Here is a 22,026-nt window from a genome sequence, read left to right as displayed (position 1 = left end):
CCCCCCCCCCCCCCATGGCGCCCAGGCCTGTCATTAATTAGCAGATCTCCATTTGAACCCTGGACTTCTATATATAACAACACTGCACAGCCCAATCTACTGCTGACCTACATACACACTCTTAAAGGCATTCATCATCTCCCTCCAACTATCAGCCCTCTAATCTACTCGCTAGAGAGGAAGCGGAAACGTAGAAAAAGGAGGGAAGGGAGAGAGAGATGGAGAGAGAGAGAGGGCGAGAGAGTAACCTATTTATATCCATTACATAATTGTGAGGAATATTAACATTTCCACATCTCTCATGATTGCTGTTTAAATACCGTTCAACATACCATTTAACATGCCGTACGCTTAATGTACTCCCGAACTATTTACTATGTTTCAGTACCAGCCGTGAGACATCAGGTTCTCCGAGTATAAATTATTGTTCAATACTGTTTGGAGATCAAACTGTGTACCTGATTTCAGAAGCACAAGCACTTGGTGCAGCAATATGAGGGTAATATGATTACAGAAAAGGAGGTGTCATTTATATTTAGAGAAAAACAGCTTGTTGACACTCATGACATTAGGATTAATTCTGTCTCTCACTCTCTCGGTGTCGTCCCTCTGTCTTTGCACTAACTCTTTTTCTTCCCTCATGTCTTGCTCACTTTTCCAGCTTTCTGTTGTCTCTCCTTTCCACTTTCGCTTTCTTCCCCTCCAGGCTGCCGGTCGCCACAGATGTGTTGTGTGTGTGTGTGTGTTTATTGCAGGGGGTGTGTGTCTCCACAGGGGCCGATGGGTATTCTGCCCTGTCGTGAACACCGTACCTCTGGATTAATACGCCACATAGTCTAACATTAATACATGCGATCAGATTCTCGTGCTCTCTGCCTGATTGATTCAGTATTCTACCTTAAACTAGCTAGAACAGGGAATCTGTGCTCTGAGAGAACGTAGAGGTTTGTAAACCCAAGAACTCTGGGTAAGAAAACAAACAAACAAACAAACAAAAAAAAACAATAACCTAAGGGAGATGGATGTGAAAGCCACCTCAAACTCAAACGATGACGTCACTGTCGTTTGTGCTCCGTGTTCTCTCTCCTCTCTCTGAGAACTATCGAAGATCATTTCTGCATTTTTCCTTCGTTTTTTAAAAAATGAAACTGTGGAATCCGTCGCGTCTCATGTTCTTTGTGTATTTTGGTGTAGTTCCTCTAGTTTGTGGTCTAAATGCAGTCTTGCGCTGTTGGTTTCAGTGTGTGATTATCCGTTATACTCGTGTGGATGATGAAAGTGCCAATCAAGCCTGGTTAAGATTAGCTTTGCGATTTGTTTGTGCATTAGAGTTGCTCTCTTTGGAGTGCTGGTGTCCATATCTACGTCATTGATAATTTTAGATCGACTTAAAATGTAAAGAACTATTGGAAGCAATATTGTAGCATGTTGTCAAGTTTTGTGTTTTGTTATGTCTGTTGTATGAGCCTTTGGATTTACTACAAATTTTGAATGAATAGGTTTACATGTACTTTTTTGTAATACCGTAAGTTTAAAAAAATTAAAAAATGCTGCTATTTGATAAGTGAAATATACAGAAATATTTTAGTTGAGGAAAAAAAAACGTCTGGTCTGTTGATTAGGATTGTGCTCGTTTTTCGACAGGGGTATAAACGAGGTGTATCAATATTAATTACATAGACGCAGTAATAATAGTCAACCTGTGCCAAACTAGACCTTCACAGCTTCTCGACATGTAGGTGTGTGATGAAACATTAGATATCGATAACTTCTTTAGAAGCATTGAACAAGTGCCAATCAATCAATATCTTTTAGTTCCAATGAAAAGATAATCAGCGAAGGGAAAACAAAAATACATAGCGCAATGTTAGCATTGTTTTGACCCCATAGCTGCATAGACTAAGAGAAGAATTGTTTTATGCATCCATATGGTTTTAATACACTCAGTAGAGGCATCCTGTGCATTCGTTTGACCTGTGGCTTCCGCACTGCTTTTAAGTCATATTGTCTCTGTAGGTCGGCATGGAGTAGGCATACACATGTTATACGCATTCATAACACAGCCATTTATGAAAGTGTGTTTTGTGGATTTAGGTGTTATCTTTTTGCACGTCTCTATTGCATGATATCCAAGTGAATTATTGAGGGGTGGGAAATCAAAACAGACAAACGTGAAAAAAATTAAAATAAACGTCTTGCGTCGCTCCAAGACACACTTCTGCATGTGTCGCGAACGGAGCGCTTTTTCTTTCTACCACTTCATTTGTGTTTCTCTGGTTTGTACCGCTTCTGTTTTTCTCGGTCAGATGGGTGTGGTCTTCTAAAGGCCGGGTACACATAGGCTTAAGAACTGCAGCGTAACCATGGGAACTGGAGTCAATCAGGAATTCATGAAAGCGAGAGGATTCCAGTTTCCGACGGCGGAATGTGTACGTACATGTGAGACTCCATCTCTCAGCCTCTACTTTCAGGGGGAAATACCCATGCATGGAACGTCATTTGAGTTCAGTTTTTTTGGCTACGGTCGTGTTTATTCACATGAGGAGTTGCGCTCATCGGTTTCAGACTTCTCTAGTTTCTCAGCTTGATTCTCCTAACCCCACATGTAATTTATGAATGTATTTACATTTGCATAAACTGAAACAAAATGTTATTTCAATGTTAAATGTCTTTTAGGTGTGATGTTTACGGCGGAGGTTGTAAAGTTCATGTAGCTCGATCATATCTGTCAGTGTTAGGAAGGCCCAGAGCCACATTAGCACCCAAATTCATTTCTCTCTCTTCCTGTCTGCTGATGCATCAAATGCACTTTACTGAGCATTAGGTCCCATCACAAACACACACAGTGTAACCTTCTACTGGATGCAAAACTGAACCAAGCAACCTGTTTTTAACATGGAAAACTTTGACAGATATATTGTTGTTTTTCCTGTTGTTGTGTTTTTATTATTTTCCTCCTTTGGTGTTTGTAAATGAGTTGTAATTTTTTAAGGGTGTTTATTTTTGTATTTCTGTTCATTTTGGGGAGGAGAGGTCAGAAGGAGAGTGTGTGAAATCTGTCCTGCATTCCACTGTCTCTCCTACTACATTCCCTTATGTGTGTGTGTGTGTGTGTGTGTGTGTGTGAGCGCGAGTGAGAACGTTTGCATGGGTGTGTGTTTGTGAGTGTCTAGATAATGACACGCAGACACTCTTGTTACCATTGTAATTGCCAACTGTGTGAAACTGAACTGCTTTGAAAGTGAAAGGTGTTATTTTTGATTTTCAAAACTGTACCTTCTGTTCAGTTTAGAGGAATGGAAAATAAATTGCAGAAACCTCTGAAAAGTTTGTGTCCTCAATTAATTCCAACATTTTCTGTCTTAGGTACTCCACAGATTCAAGTACCCTTCGTGGACTTTTAGTATTATCTTATTACCAAAAAAATGCATATTCTGTTTGTTTCCCAACATTCTTTAAAATGTCTTCTTTTTGTGTTCCGCAGAAGAAACTCAAACATGTTTGAAAACTTTTTTGAGTAGACTGCTTTTAATACTATTCAGGTAAAAAAAAAATATATATATATATATATATATACACAGTGGGTAAAATAAGTATTGAACACATCATGATTTTTCTCAGTAAATATATTTCTAAAGGTGCTGTTGACATGAAATTTTCACCAGATAACAATCCAAGTAATCCATACATACAAAGAAAGCAAAACGAATAAGTTCAGAAATTAAGTTCTGTGTAATAAAGTAGAATGACACAGGGAAAAAGTGTTGAACACATGAAGAAAGGGAGGTGCAAAAAGGCATGGAAAGCCAAGACCGCTGAAATCTATCAGTAATTAGAAAGCAATCCTGCCCCTTGTCAATGGAAATTAAGATTGGTTCAGTCCCAACTCATAGCCTATAAAAAAGTGTCATGACCAACGTGTCACACAATAAACTTTTTTTGATGGGTAAAAGCAAAGAGAACCTTCACAACCTTATTGTTGCAAAACATACTGATGGCATTGGTTACAGAAGGATTTCTATACGTCTGAATGTTCCAGTGAGCACTGTTGGGGCCATAATCCGGAAGCGAAAATAATGTAATTTTACCACACACCGGCCAGGACCAGCTGCTCCTCGCAAGATTTCTGACAGGAGTGAAAAGAATTTTCAGAAGAGTTGTCCAAGAGCCAAGGATCACTTGTGGAGAGCTTCAGAAAGACCTGGAATTAGCATGTACAATTGTTTTAAAAAAAAAGTACAATAAGTAATGCACTCAACCGCAGTGGCCTGTATACACGCTCACCACGCAAGGCTCTATTGCTGAAGAGAAAGCATGTTGAAGCTCGTTTAAAGTTTGCTGCACAACGTTTAGACAAGCCTGTGAAATACTGGGAGAATATAGTCTGGTCAGATGAGACAAAAATTGCCACAATACACACCATGTTTGGAGGTCAAATGGCACTGCACATTACCCCAAAACATCATGGTGTAGCACTGGCAAAATTCATATAATTGAAGGAAGGATGAATGGAAAAATGTACCGAGACATTCTTGACAAAAATCTGCTGCCATTTACCAGGATGATGAAGATGAAATGAGGGTGGACATTCCAGCAAGACAATGATCCCAAACACACAGCCAAGGAAACTCTCATTTGGTTTCAGAGAAAGAAAGTAAAGCTGCTAGAATGGCCCAGCCAATCACCAGAATTGAATCGAATAGAACATCTATGGAAAGAACTAAAGATTAGAGTTCATAGAGGAGCCCCATGGAACCTTCAAGATTTGAAGGCTGTTTATGTGGAATAATGGGCCAAAATCACACCTGAGCAATGCATGCGACTAGTTTCTCCATACAGGAGGCATCTTGAAGCTGTCATTACCAACAAAGGCGTTTGTACGAAGTATTAAAGGGGTCATATGATGCTGCTAAAAAGAACATTATTTTGTGTATTTGGTGTAATGAAATGTGTTTATGCGGTTTAAGGTTAAAAAAACACACTATTTTCCACATACTGTACATTATTATTTCTCCTCTATGCCCCACCTTTCTGAAACGCGTAGATTTTTACAAAGCTCATCGGTCTGAAAAGCGAGGTGTGCTCTGATTGGCCAGCTATCCAGTGCATTGTGATTGGCCGAATACCTCAAGCGTGTGATGGAAATCTTACGCCCCTTACCATATTGTGATCAGTGTTGGGGAAAGTTACTTTTAAAAGTAATGCATTGCAATATTGCGTTACTCCATAAAAAAGTAACTAATTAAGTTAGTTAGTTACTTTTTGTGGAAAGTAATGCGTTACGTTACTTTTACGTTACTTTTTAAATCTGGACAGGGCTCGCTTGTTTGTTTTTAAAATAAACAAGTTATATTTTTGGCAAATATAAAAGCCTTTTCACACCAAAAATTAAATGAATAAGCCTCAGGCTGAAGGGAAAGTAAATTTACGTCCATACAGTAGAATGCAGAAGAAGAAATTTCAACACACTTCAGCAATTCTATTTTAGGTTGTTATAGACCATATAAATATTATAATGTAGACAGTCTTGAGCATCCTGAAAGAATTAAACTGAGTGTAGAGATCACAATATGACAAGTTTGGTCCAATTCGCTTGTGCCATTTTGTATATTACTACTTAGAAAACATAAAAATGAAACATAATTCAATAAATAATCAATTAAAGTGCTTATGGCACAGAGTACAATAGGATTGTGGGGTTAATGTGTTTTATAAAGCCTGTTTTTGCTAGAGAAACTCACCATGACACATTTCGATGCAAATTTGGACATTTTCAATCACTTCACAAATAATGTTCTAACTCCTGTTTAGAAGCTGTTATTTGAAAGATTCTTTTTTCTGGTACTTTTTGGCATGTAGGGGCATCAAACAAGGTAAATTCCAGCGAGTTGAGCCTAACAGAACCTGAATTACAGAATTTCAAAAAATATATATGGAATTAAAACTCAAAAAGCGCCTATGTTTTTTTTGTGTTTATAGTAATAGTTGAAAAGTATATAATGTTATTTATAAAGAATTCCACTCATATTTTGTAGTTCAAAGGGTTTTATTTACAATGAAACCATTTTTTAAAATTTCCTCCATTGTATGTGTGTAGGGCAAACATTTGAATTTGAGTATGAAAAATTTAGGCGAAAATTCCAAAAAACGCCCAGAGTTTAAGTGGCTAGAGTAATTTTTGCTTGTTAGTACAGTTGAACTGGATCATCGAAGGTCAGAAGCAAAGACATTGGTTAATAGAATGGGATTAAATACATAAAGGATATTTGTGTTGTTTAACATTTAACTATTGCAGGTTTGCTTCATATTCTGAGTCGCATTATTCTTATTCATTTTGAGGAATACTGAATCTGTGTTTTTTTTGCGAGTGAGGTGAATTAATGCATATTCGTATTTCTTTTAGAACTACTAGATAAGTTGATAATAAGTTTTTATTACATTTGAAATATGGATATTTCAGGAGGCCTTTATTCACCCCCCGGAGCCGTGTGAGGCATGTTTTATTATGAATGCGCGCTTTATTTGACGACTTGTGGACTGTTCAACTGCAACACCCGCTGACTGCATTGATAGAGCTTGGAATAGCCAGGACAATTTTTTATATAACTCCGACTGGATTCGTCTGAAAGAAGAAAGTCATATACACCTAGGATGCCTCGAGGGTGAGTAAAACACAAGATAATTTTTATTTTTGTGTGAACTAACCCTTTAAGTTCTCTTTTTAAAGTTTTGTTATAAGCAGTTCACACAATAAAAAAGCGATTAATACATGAAAAGTCTTACATATAGCACCTTTACATTTTTAGATGTATTTTTTGTAATATTTAGATTTTTATTATTTTCATTTTGTTTTAATTTAGTTGTTTGTCTTATAGGTTCTAATAAAGCAAATATTTCCAGTTATCTTTGGGATCACTGATTAAGATTTATGTTGTCTAAATAAGATTTAATATAAGAATTGTTTTTTTTGTTTGTTTTTTAGTGATCTGATTTTTTTTTTTGTAGCAATAATTAGTACTAGTCTTTGTGGTGTTGAAGATGATTGTAGCCTATATTTAACTATTATATTTACTACTATTTATAACTATACTATATTTAACTAATATGTTACACGCAAACAAACAGTTTATCCAAATAGCATCACAGCATACTGCATGTGCGGCAAAGCCAAGTTGGTGATTTTTTGGTCATTATGATGAGAGAGAAGAAAGGGAGCTTCAAAATCAGCTCCTGTTGGCTCTGCTCCAGTCGGCTCTCTCTCTCTCTTAGACACACACACACACTGTTGGTTGTGGTGATGCTGTGTGGAAGCGGTACAGTCCTGCAGTGCTGCAGTTTGATGGCACGGTTGAAGTGTCATTATGATGAATGGCAAGATCAGTATGAATCATAACACCTGCCTGTGAAGCTGTTAGGTCGCTAAGAGTGTGTATGTGTGAGACTCATAAGCAATAAGAAACGTATAAACAACATTTATGTAATGCACTGACACAGATGATAGCCCAGAAAACAACTGTATGGCTGTTAAGACTGGGTTTAATAAATTTAGGCAATAAGCAGTTGCAGAACAGAATGTTAATGATTTAAGTTTTTATTTATATCTTTGTACTGTTGAGCTGATGTGGTTACCTGGTTGCCTTGGATACCTCTTGTAGCCGTACCTCAATTGTTTCTTGCTCTAACAAACCCTCCCTTACCTCTCTCTCTCACACACACACACACACATCTGCTGAATCCCAAAGTTAACTATTTCTACAGCTTCTTTCTTGTTATTAGAAATGACACATTTTATGCTTGAATAAATCTGCAGTAAGATATTGAAAAATAAATTATCTAATTTTCCGTTGGTAGGATATGAGAAGAAATTATTATAATTATTGTAAAGGGATGACATTGTATAAAATCTTATGATAATAAAAGAAGCCACTTAAATGTATATTATTATTATCATTATTAAAATTTCCTCAACCATTTTCACCAAATCTTTAAAATAACAATGAAGAGATATCCATGAGGTATGAATTTAAAGTGATCACTTCTCGACCGCCTCAGCAGTTGCCATGGCAGTGAGACTGCTGTAAATTGCGTTCTGTGTGGATGTTCATACATGGTATTTTTCCTTGATTATTCCTGTAAACAACTAATCAAAAGATGCCATTCTAGGCCTCAGTGCTATAGCCTATTGTAAAGTCCAATATCCAGCAGCCATATCACCCTGTAGCCCAAGACTGGTCGCCCACTGATAACCAGGGTTGAGCCTGGTCAGTACCTGGATGGGAGACCTCCTGGGAAAAACTAGGTTGCTGCTGGAAGAGGTGCTAGTGAGGCCAGCAGGGGTTGCTCACCCTGTGGTCTGTGTGAGTCCTAGAGCCCATAGTGATGGGGACACTATACTGTAAAAAAAGTACCGTCCTTCAGATGAGACGTTAAACCGAGGTCCTGACTTTCTGTGGTCATTAAAAATCCCAGGATGTCTTTCGAAAAGAGTAGAGGTGTGACCTCGGCATCCTGGCCAAATTTGCCCATTGGCTTCTGACCATCAGGGCCTCCTAACCATCCCAATATCTGCCGATTGGCTTCATCACTCTGTCTCCTCTCCACCAATAAGCTGGTGTGATGCTGCACACTGGTGGTGGATTAGGAGATACCCCCTCACAATGTAGAGCGCTTTAAGTGCTTAGAAGCACTATATAAATGTAACAAATTATTATTATTATTAAAGTGTGTTGTGTGCCTGCTATACACACACACACACTCAGAGACATACATATTTGATATGTTGAAGACACACCTCGGATCCTGATTGTTTTTATTGCTACTTTGAAATTGTACCTTGCCAAGCTATATGCCTAAGCTAATTCGTAGTAATACAAGATTTAGCTACACTACAAGCTACAAACAAAAAGTAGCTAACTGCATTTAAGCGTACTTTATAAATGAAAATAAAAAAACTATCTAATGATATTTAAAATAATTCATACTGAACAGAATTTCTGGCACAAAAAGACAATAAACGTATGAACAATAGAGTGATACAACAAAAACATCTTTATGTACATAGGCTAATTGAGGTGAAAACGGTACATACACAATACAGGGAACTCCAATCAGTGAACGTTTTTTTTCTCTAATGCATTGGACTTTGAGAGAACACACCGTTATGAATGAACTGATTCACTATAATTTCAGAAGTTTCAAATGAACCTATAATAAACGTACTGTTTAGGATCGAATTGAATTCGTTAGAATAATTCGGACTTCCCAATGATAGGCCCTATTTACGAAAAAGAGGATCATTAAGGATGAACGATTAACTTTCCAGCACTTAATGACAGACAGAAAGGGACTGTTAAAGTGAAAGCATTTGACCATACCCTCAGCTCTGACATTATTAAAACACACCAGCTAAAAATTATGTTAGTTAATTGCTCCCCAAACGCTAGGATATATGGTTGTCCAGTGTATCAATTAAAGACTGGGTTTTATAACAAAGCTGTTTTTTTTTTGCTGTTAATAATAATAATTATCATTTATTGGTACCCTAGCCAATTGTTCTGGACAACTAAAATTAATTTAGAGGCCCAGAGTACCAACTCTGTGAGTAATAAAATCAGTTGTTTTCTGTTGGTGTTTAGTAGCAGCACATTTAATTATAACAGACCCAAGGGCTCATTTTCTCTGCACAAGGCTCATGACAACTTATTAAATCCAATGTATGATGAAAATAAAAGATCAAAGGGATGTTATTTTACCAGGAAGATATCTAGTTAAGGAGCCCAGTGTTTCCAGTCCTTTAGAATGTAAGGAATTCAGACTTCGATCATTATTCCTTTTGCATTTGGATATATTCGGTCTCACAGCAGCATGTGTTTTAAGATGCGAAAACGTCCACAATGCAGACAAAATCAGTGTAACAGGTCGGTAGCCTAATGTCAGGGTGTAAGGGCTCAAACTCGCATATGCCGATGTGTTATTATACCATGTCTTGTTTAATACAGGTCAGAGTGACTTCACAGGTCCCACAGGAGACAAGTACATCTTTTCTTTGCACACAACACCTCATTAAAAGCATGTCTTACTCACCTGATAAATCAGGCATCTGCTGTCTGTGACAGAAAAAGGGCCTAATAGAGAGTATAATGTTTCACAGACATGAATTTTTAGACTTGTTGATATTTCAGCACCTGTTGTATTGGAACATGGTTAATTGGTTATGTCAAGATGCTGATGTTTTTTTTAAGATAAAAATTATTTTCGTTCTGCATATGTATTTTTTTGTGTGTTTGTTTATTTGTTTTAAATTCTGCGTATCTGTGTTAAGATTTTTTTTTTGTAAAGATTTTTTATTTTTGGAAACTGGAATCAGCAGCAAAAAAAATCATTATATATGTTGATTCCAAAACCATTTCTTATTCAGTCTTTTTATGTCTCTCTCTGTCAATCACAGATATTGTTGCAAATTCAAAAAAAAGATGATTTTTAAAATGCATGTTCAACCCTCCAAAGCTCTGAAAGGTGATACCTTTGAAGGGAATATGACATAGAGATGATCACTTTTCCATGCCCTCGTATTCTCGCCTTCATTCAGTGTGCTGTCTGCATTGTAGCAGCTTTTAAATTCACACTACTGTCCTACATTTTATATGCTTACACAGAGGGTCCAGTATATTGGCAGTACTGCATATATATAGATAAGACATGATTACAAAACAGTAGTACAGCAGTACAAAACTTTAAGGCAATACTGAACATGTCACTATTTCACGTCACTACTTCATTAGTCGCATTAGGATATCAAGTGTGATTATTTATGCAACACCAGTTAAACATGTAAAGCACAGTGCATAAGACCTCAATAATAACAGATAATAAATAATAAGAACATTACACAATGGTGCCATGTGCACTCCAGTTTCCTCTCGACTGTTTAGCTGTAAATGTGATTTTTAGTTACAAATGTGATGCTGTGTCACCTTCATCGGCATTCAAGGTCATCAGAATTGCATGAATGTCGACCGTTTGTGCGCAATACAAGCCTTCCCCTTTTGAAATGGCAGAACAGTGTCTCGTCTAATCATAGGAGAAGGATGTACTGAAGTAATCTGTGAGATTACTGTTTGCTGCTTTCTCCTATAGAGGTGTCTGGTTTTCAAAGATAGTTGTAGGGGAGGATCTCATCATTAAATCATGTTGTCAAGGCGACAAGTTTGTGTGGAGCATGGCTTTGAATAAATTGTCAGAACACAGGCGTATTCCTGTCACGATTTCATCACTATTTCTGCGTAACCTTGGCAACCCAAACTCCCCAAAAACCGCAACACTACAACCAGGTAAATACATATTACAACACTCACTCTAGCTGCTTTGTCAGAATGATTCATAGCATCAGAAGAGTTGTTAGCATTTCTAATGATGCATGAAGCGCTGAGCAGCATATCTGGCAACCCCATCAGTTAAAACATCAAATCACTGTGTTTTTGCAGGAGTATACATGAAATATACGTTTAAAAAGTGTATGTTGTTTATTATGCTTCACATTTGTATGTTGTGCTTCACAGTTGTTGGTCTTGCTCAGTTTATGCAACACACACTGCAGTGGCCAGTGTCAACATTTACATGCTGGGCTGTTTCTTTCTCTGCTTCCAGTGGTCAAGAGCGATAGGCATATGCAGTCCTGCACTGTGCTCCTGAGTTGATGTTGTTAGCATTATCACACTTGATCAATAACTATTAATGAAGGAAACCATGGCTGATTCAAGATGTGGCTCTTGCTCTGCGTTGCCATGGAAACCAGAGCTGCAGCGCTGCAGGCTCAAATTGGGAGTTGGAGGAGAAAGACAGGAAAGAGAGAAAAAAAGAGATAGAGAAGGAGGGGGTATTTCAGATGGAACAGGGGAGAAAGGTAGCCCCTATAGCTAGAACCACAAACGTTGGTAACCTATTTTATGATCCTTTTACGACTTCACTTACAAGCAAAACATCTAATATTATAAATAAATGTATTTGATTTGGTAAATAAGTCATTTTTGTCTCCAGTCTTTTGGAGGCGTTCGTGTACTCCCTGCACATCATGGTCTGCTGTTGATCCAAATTATGCTACATGCGTACATTCCTGACGATTCATTTCAATGGTCACATCGCCCTCTGTAAATGTGCACTTCCTCTCCAAACCTGTAGACGGCGACGTTGAGTCACACGTGTCACTAGAGTACACGAGGAAACAACACATCAAGGAACAATCCTGCTCATTCAGCAACAATTCAGTGATTTGAAACATAGATGCTACTGTAAATATGACTTTTTAAATTAAGTTTTAGACATAGAATGCTTGCTTAGAGACTCGCGAGTGTCATGACAGTCAGTTTCTTGCATTGCCAATAAATCTGTGATGGTTAAATATTGACATAATGACAACGATGGCAAATCCATGTAACATTTCTACTGACCTGGAAAAGTACATTGTGAAGGAGGTAAGTTTTGAGATTTGTCATTTTAATTTTTGAATGGACGCAGGTTATTGTTTTTAATTACATGATTTATATTTAGGCTCCTCCAACCTTTTATTATGTTCCAAATTTTATAACGGAGGCTGAGGAGGAGTATCTGTTGCAGCAGGTAGGACTTTTAAATGGCCCGGTTTTCCTGTAATGTTACTACCGGTATCTGCACCTACATAACATGTCAGCAGTGCTTTATACACTGGCCTGTGTCTCTTTTGTAAGGTATACAGAGCTCCCAAACCCAAGTGGACACAGTTGTCAGGGAGGAGGCTACAGAACTGGGGTCAGTAACAGGCTATATTTGACATAAGCAATTAATCAATGCAAATACTTACTTAACCATGTGAAGTCTGATATAGTCAGATTTAGTTCTTTTTCCAAAAAAAGTGATAATAATAATAAAGTTTAAAAGGGATAGTTCACCCAAAAATGAAAATTCTGTCATTGATTACTCACCCTCATGTCTTTCCATACCCGTATACAAGATCTTCATTTATCTTTGGAACACAAATTAAGATATTTTGGATGAAATCCGAGAGCTTTCTGATCCTACATAGACAGCAACGAATCTCAAACATTCAAGACCCAGAAACATAGTAAGTACATCGTTAAAATTGTCCATGTGACATCAGTGGTTCAACTTTATTTTCACGAAGTGTTTTATTTATTATACAATTAACAAAAGCAAAAAAGGCCTCTAACACTAGCTTGCTCTATTCTTTTTCTATTCTATCTGTTTTCTTTTATTTATTATATAATTTAAAAAAAACTTGCTACGTGTACTGTGTTAAGCTAACAGAGACTTGTTATAGCACTTGCATATCATTGCTCTTTTGTTGATTTTGATTTCTGATTGCTCATTTGTAAGTCGCTTTGGATAAAAGTGCTAAATGACTAAATGTAAAAAAACAAACAAAAATAATGACTTTATTCAACAATTTCTTCTCTTGCGTGTCAGTGTTTGATGCACGTTCACAAGAGTACCACAACACATGCGTGTGCATGCATCTGCTTGCAAATAAGGCGCAGCGCATTGGCGTTCTATGTCAGAACGACGGTTCCTGTGTCAGCAGCACCACACACATGTATCGTGGTACTCTAGTAAACATGTGTTGTGTCCCTACTACCTTTCTGGGCCTTGAATGTGGTACTTGTGTTGCTGTCTATGCAGGGTCAGTAAGCTCTTGGATTTCATCAAAAAATTCTTAATTTGTGTTCCGAAGATGAATGAAGGTCTTGCGTCATGAGGGTGAGTAATTAATGACCGACTTTAAATTTTTGGGTGAACAATCCCTTTAATGTTTTGTATCATATTTGATGTGTCAGGCTTTTATGGCCCATACAGTAACTTCAAAAAAAGTATATTCAGAGGCTCAAACTGAGGAAAAACCGTAATATGTCTTAATAAGATGACTTATAAATGTTAATTTTGGAATATTACAAACAATATAAAAGTTATGCTTATGTTTACTTTATAAAAATGATCAAATATCATTTCTCAGCAAAAAGACATGTACCACAACCTGAATGTGGACATTTTTAGAATTATACTAAAGGGCATTTTACTTCTTCAGCAAAGGTTTGATCATGTTGGTAATCTATCAGATATGATACAGTATGCTTTATAGGGTTAATCCCTACTGTCTGATATACTTTATCTTTTTGTGTTTGATGGAATCAAAAATGTTTGCCTGTTCATGTCTACTGGAAATATTTCTTCACAAATTATTTGTTAGAAGCTGTGTACTTGTAGCTCTTTAATTCTTGACATAGATTCACTACTTCTCACTTTAACAAGAGTTCAGTGTAGGTAGCTGAGCTGAAGGGGATATTTATAAAAAAAAAATTAAAAAAAAGTTTATTTATTTATTTATTTATTTTCCCAGGTGGATTGCCAAATCCCAAAGGAATGCTTGCTGAGAAACTCCCTGATTGGCTTCTAAAGTACACAGAGAAAATATCGGCTGTTGGAGCTTTTGCTGGAAAGACAGCTAATCATGTGCTTGTAAATGAATACAAGCCTGGGGAGGGAATTATGGTAAAGAGAGTGCATTACCTTTTAAATTCCTGTAGTTATAATTTTTTAAAACGCACAATATTTTCATTTTAGCCTTCGTTCCCCCTTTCTCAGCCTCATGAGGATGGACCACAGTATCACCCCACAGTAACAACTATCAGTCTGGGTTCTCATACACTTCTGGATTTCTACAAGCCTGTTTGTCAGACTCAGGTAGCAGCAGACAAACTCAGGTAAACAATCAAACTATCAAACACAAGCGCACCCGTCTCTTAAAGTTCTCCTCCTCTCCCTGCAGTCTGAAATTCCTCAAACAGAAGAAAGACGCTACATGCTATCACTGTTCGTACAACGAAGAAGTCTGCTGATTCTCCAGGATGACATGTACAAGCTTTATCTGCACGGTATTCAGGGAGTTTGTGAGGATATTTTGTCAGAGCATGTGGTGAATCTCTCATCAACAGGGGCTCAGGTGGGGGACATGCTGCCCCGTAGCACCAGAGTCTCTCTTACCATTCGCAACGTTCCCAAAGTCATCCGTGCCAATTTGTTGCTTGGCAAGAAGTAACACATTCAGAGACTTGCCTGAACTTTGAACCAGACAAACAGGTTATACATGTTTACACCCTCAAAGCAAAGTGTGAAAATGCAATACACAAAATGTCTACAATATATTATTGTACATGCAGAGCATTAGTGTCTGTAAGGATATCTTACTATAGATACCTTACTGGTTGGCATGTATGTGACAGCCTTTGAAATATTTGTCCTCTCTAAGCCGAAAGGTCTACAGGGTTGTCTAATCTTGTACAAACAGATCTGCATTGACCATTTTTAGCGAAAAGATAATAAATGGGTGTATTGCAACATAAATAAATTGCTGTAATTATGGACTGTTGTATTTTTTTTACACATCTGTATAATCCTGTACCAGTCTGACGTGCAACCTAGAATTCGTCTTCCCCTCCTAAAATTCTTGGAAATATGGGCAGGTCTTTTTCTACGCAGTTTGCGTATCGTTCTTATGGGGGTTGGTGGTTTCACTCTGTCTTTACGCCGTTTGCTTATTTATAACTTATTTTGGAATCCGCGTCTCCTGTCAATGCGCACTGCACTGCCGTGTGACAGACGACAGTTTACATTACCTTCCGGTGCTAACTGGTGAGTTTAATCTTTCTACGCCCTTAACAGCGAGATAAACTATCTTTACACGTGTAGTAGCAAATATATTGTCCGGTAAATTCATGTTACGAACGATATTTCCTTGTTTAATGCGGAGTCATGACGGATAATTTAAGTTAGCTGGTTTAGCGTGTTAGCATGTTTTAGTTGAGCATCTAATAATACGTTCATGATTGATCGCTCAGATTATTACTTAAATGCCAACCATTTTGTAAGAGGACTAACAAATGCGGTTATTTCTGTTGACAAGACTGATAGCAAGATAATTAACTTTACGCCGCATTAAAGCGATCTGAAAAGTTGAAAACGCCCGAGTTACTCATACACTCTCAATCTGCTGCAAACGGTTATCTAAGAGTAACGTTATTTTAATGCCAGTTTAGACGTGCTTCGCTTTGAAACTGTACGAGTTTTTTTCTTTCTTGCGGTTTAATTAGTGTGGGTGGTTGGGTTCATATTTGTTGTAATTTAGGTGTGTCCGCATTGAGTCAACACTGAGATGATTGACATTCGCAACCCCCAGTGTGCTCACATTTTTGTATTAAACCTTTAAACAAACGTGACATTTTAATATTGATTGTGTTTCTAACGTTATTTTAATGCCAGTTTAGACGTGCTTCGCTTTGAAACTGTACGAGTTTTTTTCTTTCTTGCGGTTTAATTAGTGTGGGTGGTTGGGTTCATATTTGTTGTAACTTAGGTGTGTCCGCATTGAGTCAACACTGAGATGATTGACATTCGCAACCCCCAGTGTGCTCACATTTTTGTATTAAACCTTTAAACAAACGTGACATTTTAATATTGATTGTGTTTTCATTAATAATATGTGTATTCATTGATTTAAGGTTGGTTTGGCACAGTTAGTGATAATAATCTCTCTCTCTCTCTCTCTCTCTCTCTATATATATATATATACACACACACACACACACATATATATATATATATATATATATATATATATATATATATATATATATATATATATATATATATATATATATATATATATATATATATATATATATATATGTATGTGTGTATATATATATATATATATATATTATATATATATATAGATCAAAATTTGAGAACAATCCATAAATCCTTGATTTTCTCTGAAATATTGTTAATCTTCATTACTCAAAATTTAAAGGAATATTAGCTGTTGGTATACCACTGTTCTTCTTACATGTTTTACAAAATAACCAAGACATTTCAACAAAAACCTTTATTTTGTGGTTAAAATGAGAGAACGGTAACCTCTGTAGCACGAAAGAAGATTACAACTAAAATTTTGGAGAGTTAAAGCTGTAAAAAATTAGTAGGAAGTGTAGAGTCTCTTGCTTTGAATAACTTCAGCCGGCCGCAGGACATCACTAGTTTCCCACACTGTGCTGGTGAGATCTTGATCCACTCTTCTTCCACTCTGTTTCATAGTTTGGTAGCTGTAATGGGTTTCTTAGCCATAACTTTGTTGCCAGAGATTTTTAACTGGGCTTAGATCAGGACTCTGGGCCCGCCATTTCATTATCAATATTCTTAGCTTCAAGGAACTGCTTTACCAATTTTGTAGTGTAACGGAGCATTGTCTTGCATGAAAATTGCAGGCTGATTGGGAGATGCTTGCAGGAAAGGAACTGCATGTTGCCGCAGGAGGTTCTGATAAATATTTGCATTCACTCTGCCATGTACAGTGGGGAAAAAAAGTATTTAGTCAGCCACCAATTGTGCAAGTTCTCCCACTTAAAAAGATGAGAGAGGCCTGTAATTTTCATCATAGGTATACCTCAACTATGTCCATTTTCTAATAATTGCTCCCACAGTTGATTTCTTCACACCAAGCTGCTTACCTATTGCAGATTTAGTCTTCCCAGCCTGGTGCAGGTCTACAATTTTGTTTCTGGTGTCCTTTGACAGCTCTTTGTTCTTGGCCATGGTGGAGTTTGGAGTGTGACTGTTTGAGGTTGTGGACAGGTGTCTTTTATACTGATAACAAGTTCAAACAGATGCCATTAATACAGGTAACGAGTGGAGGACAGAGGAGCCTCTTAAAGAAGAAGTTACAGGTCTGTGAGAGCCAGAAATCTTGCTTGTTTGTAGGTGACCAAATACTTATTTTACCGAGGAATTTACCAATTAATTCTTTAAAAATCCTACAATGTGATTTTCTGGATTTTTTTTCTCATTTTGTCTCTCATAGTTGAGGTATACCTATGATGAAAATTACAGGCCTCTCTCATCTTTTTAAGTGGGAGAACTTGCACAATTGGTGGCTGACTAAATACTTTTTTGCCCCACTGTAGCTGTATGAGAAAACATTCCCCAAAGCATGACACTTCCTCCTCCACCTTTCACTGACTTCTTTGACGCCAAATATAATGTATATAATCCCATCTGACCCAAATAAATTAAACCTGCTCTCATCACTAAAGTGAACCTTGGACCAGTTCTCCTTTATCCACACAACATGCTCCTCAGCCAAGGTGAGCTTAGCCTTTTGATTCTTTCTGCTGATGAGTGGTTTTGTCACTGCAGAGTGCACTTTTAGTCTGACTTCTCTTAAACAGATCCTTACCCTGTTCATCGTTCAGCATGCAAGCAATTCCAGCTGCAGTGTTGAACCGATTGCCTCTGCATGATCCTGTCTTCTCATGCATTTGTCTTACGTGGACGACCAGCCTTTTTGGGAGACTTGAATTAATTAGTCAACTGTAAAGTTGTAATATTTCAAAAATCACAGATTTGGAATGACTAGCTTCTCTTGCAATGACTGAAAGGGTCATCCCTTTGGCCTTCATCTGGATAGCCTCCTGTCACAGGGTTTCAGTCACCTTAGAGCAGCCCGCAATTTTGCAAACTCAGTAAAAAATTAGAGGAATGCTGCCAGTTAAATAGGGTTTGTCATATAATTAAGGAAATTTGCACCAGGTACCAGATTAACACCAATAACTTGGAGGTATCTGTAAGTGTTCTCTAATTTTTATCAGAGTTCTTTATTTAAATATCTTATTTAGGTTTTTATACTGTACTTCAAAATATGCTAAAAAAAGGCCATTCTGCTCCTGTTAGGAAAACCTCAAATAGATCATAGCAGTGACCTTGAAATTTAGAAAATTGTAGGTACTGTAGGTCTAATTTTGATTACCACTGTATGTGCATGTGTGTTGTATAACAATTCTATCTCTTTTTCCTTTTAGGTAGTGACTGAACCATTTGTGCCACAAGATGTTTCTAGCCAAGAAACTTATTGGAGGCATTATTGATGTGGTCAGGTGAGGCAATATTTCACTACAGACTCTTTCTCTTTCTTCATCAGTACATAAGCCAGTTTATATTATACTGCTATTTTAATTCATATGAGTACTTTGTGGGATTGTAGTTCATTCCTTCTTAAAATATATTTGGACACAGTTTTGTAACTTTGCCTTTATCCTGATTTTTTAATTCCTGATTTTTATTGCTTCAAATCAAAGGTTGTACAGCTGCAATTCATCTCAGAGCTATTAGCTATTCTGTCATAGCTATTTATTTTCTGAGAATTTAAGTATAAGTTAAGTTAGCATCAGAGTGTAGGTACTGCTATATATAATATTTTTATAAATATAAATTTGAAATCATTTGAAAATTAAAAAAATGTGTAAAATAAACGTATACTTTAGATAGCAACTTGATTCTGTAATCCTATTACAGTTTTTTTTCACAAATAAAGAAATATTTAAAAATATATAAATAAAAAGGAAGTAAACCCTAACCAACAAGGCACTTGTTGTATTCTGGGAAGTTTGTGTGCATTGGGAATCTTCTTTATTTTTCAAGTAAAGCCAAGGTAACACTCATTTTACATACAGCACACAGTGAAAATAATTTGAATATGAAAATGGGCAAATAATGTGCAGCATAGTGTGGACAAGACTTCTATCCATATTAGACAGAACTGTTAAACGATGACAGCAAACAATGAAAAGGGAAATGTGAGCGCTGTGAGCTCAGGTGCTGCCATTCTCAGAATAAAAGTCTCGAACATATCGGCCAAACAGACAAACATATCGGACAATGCCGATATTTGAAAAATGCCAAATATCAGCCGATATATCGGCCTTATATATATCGGTTGACCACTAGCTGTAGTGGTGTTATATGTGTTTATTCATGAGATGTTAATACTGAACCAGAGTGTACTTATACAGCTGTGACTTCTTGTGTATGTGAAATTGATATAAAAGCATAACTATGCCTTCTTATCTTGTTTCCACAGCAATATTGACCCTGGCCAGTTTGTGCCTTCAGATCCTGTGAGTAACAGGAGCTCTCAGTGTAGTGTTATACATAAGTGTGTCTGGTGCTTGTTGTCAGTCATCGCTGACCCGTTTAAAAAAAGAGCCAATGTCTACACTCAATATAAATGTAATATAAATCTGTATTATTGCTGCAGAATCCCTTTATTTCTTTGAATTCTTTGAAAAGTGAATAATTAATGGAAAGAAATATATGGGTCCATAGTTGCCACTCAGTAATCATTTGGGATTTATTTATTTAAAAACAATTGATAAATTAATTGAAAAATCAATCAAACTATCAATTATCAGCATGTAAATATATAATGAATTAATATAATCAATTAAAAATAATATTTTTTTTTATAAAAAATTTAGCTAAATAATTGAAAATACATGTTATATTAAGTACATATTATTATTAGATATACAAGTTGACCTATTACTGATATAGAAATAATGATTAAACAATGAAATTGTTTGTTGATATACCGATAATAGGGCAATAGACAAATTGAGAGAATTCATTTATGATCACTTTGTAATCATATGTGACCCTGGACCACAAAACCAGTCATAAGTAAATTTTTTGAAATTGAGATTTATACATGCTGAATAAATAAGCTTTCCATTGATGTATGGTTTGTTAGGATAGGACAATATTTGGCTGAGATACAACTATTTGAACATCTGGAATCTGAGGGTGCAAAAAAATCTAAATACTGAGAAAATCGCCTTTAAAGTTGTCCAAATGAAGTTCTTAGCAATGCATGCAACTAATCAAAAATTAAGTTTTGATATATTTACGGTAATAAATTTACAAAATATCTTCATGGAACATGATCTTTACTTAATATCCTAATGATTTTTGTCTTAAAGTGGTCATATGATGCTTTTTTAAAGATCATTATTTTGTGTATTTGGTGTAACAGAATATGTTGACATGCTTTAATGTTAAAAAAACACATTATTTTTCAAATACTGTATGTAAGTAATCTTAAAGATTCCTAAATGCATCTACTTGCGGAAGGCCAAATAAAGTGCTTTTGCTTTCGCCTAGAAACACACAGCGTCTCCCTGACATGGCTGCTTCAACACTAACTGCAGTTACTGAAACCACGCCTTCTTTCTTTGTGTGCACATTTGGGCCGCATTATGCAAATATTTCCACATAGTGAGGTAGATATGTGGGGGCGTGTTAGAACGAGCCGTTTTAGGGGGGCGTGGCAGAGTCTTAACTTTTATAAAGAATATCTCTTTGGTTTTGAGACTTTAGTCTTTGCAACTTCAGGGATCTTATCTATGCACAATCCGCTTGTAACACTCCAAAGAGAAAGGAAAACTTGAAATTGCATCATATGACCCCTTTAAAGGAAAAATGGATAATTTTGTCCCATACAATGTTTTTTTGGCTATTGCTGAAAATATACCCCAGCGACTTAAGACTGGTTTTGTGGTCCAGGGTCACACATTAAAGAAATAGCTAAATGCTTAATATTGTGTCTGTAAGTTGATTTTATATATCTACAATTTTATACATTGATAATGTATACCAAACTGAATATAAATCTGGGGTGAAGTAATATCTGTATCTTAAAGATGCTGTAGAGTAAAGCACAGTGGTCCATTATGTCAGCTAGAGAGTCACTGGATTGCTTAGTCAAAATATGAGTGATCGAGAGTTCTTGCAACATTAAGAATATTTGCATTAGGGTTGTGCTTATAAAGTCAGTGGATTTTTTATATGTGGAGAGAAAATGATGTGCATTTGAGATGCTGATATTATTGCCATCCCTCCCCAGCCCCCACCCCGCAGACCGCTGGCTTATGCTGAGGCCAATGAGTCTGAAGAAGAGAAGCAGTTCCGCAGAGTGTTCCAGCAGCTCGCTGGAGATGTTAGTATTAGACAAACAAATATTCATATACAGTGGGGCAAATAAGTATTTAGTCAGCCACCAATTGTGCAAGTTCTCCCACTTAAAAAGATGAGAGAGGCCTGTAATTTTCATCATAGGTATACCTCAACTATGAGAGACAAAATGAGAAAAAA

The 22,026-nt window shown here is 36.6% G+C and overlaps 2 protein-coding genes across 4 annotated transcripts in view; both read left to right on the top strand.

Annotated features, from left to right (window-relative positions):
- The first annotated feature begins 12,217 nt into the window (after positions 1–12,217).
- On the top strand, positions 12,218–15,377 carry alkbh6 (alkB homolog 6). Of its 2 annotated transcripts, none has more exons than XM_016229124.1 (6): positions 12,218–12,470; positions 12,547–12,615; positions 12,723–12,783; positions 14,387–14,538; positions 14,632–14,730; positions 14,816–15,377. In XM_016229124.1, the coding sequence occupies exons 1-6, from the start codon at positions 12,408–12,410 to the stop codon at positions 15,083–15,085; spliced, it is 714 nt and encodes a 237-aa protein (XP_016084610.1). In that variant the 5' UTR covers positions 12,218–12,407; the 3' UTR covers positions 15,086–15,377. The 2 variants fall into 2 exon arrangements, with proteins under 2 accessions (XP_016084610.1, XP_016084609.1); XM_016229123.1 differs by having other exon boundaries at positions 14,611–14,730.
- A 179-nt stretch (positions 15,378–15,556) lies between these two features.
- Positions 15,557–22,026, top strand: part of capns1a (calpain, small subunit 1 a) — a 12,091-nt gene continuing 5,621 nt past the window's right edge. The window contains exons 1-4 of one of the 2 annotated variants that reach the window (XM_016229187.1): positions 15,557–15,678; positions 18,900–18,974; positions 19,958–19,994; positions 21,779–21,871. In XM_016229187.1, the coding sequence (XP_016084673.1) occupies positions 18,928–18,974; positions 19,958–19,994; positions 21,779–21,871 (177 nt within the window). In that variant the 5' untranslated portion in view covers positions 15,557–15,678; positions 18,900–18,927. Of the gene's footprint in view, positions 15,679–18,723; positions 18,819–18,899; positions 18,975–19,957; positions 19,995–21,778; positions 21,872–22,026 lie in introns of those variants that run through there. The other variant, XM_016229188.1, reaches the window with a different exon arrangement.

The sequence above is a fragment of the Sinocyclocheilus grahami genome, unplaced genomic scaffold (assembly GCF_001515645.1).
Source record: "Sinocyclocheilus grahami isolate Dianchi unplaced genomic scaffold, SAMN03320097.WGS_v1.1 scaffold348.1, whole genome shotgun sequence".
Taxonomy (NCBI): Eukaryota; Metazoa; Chordata; class Actinopteri; order Cypriniformes; family Cyprinidae; genus Sinocyclocheilus; species Sinocyclocheilus grahami.
This window is presented reverse-complemented; position numbering and strand designations above follow the sequence as displayed.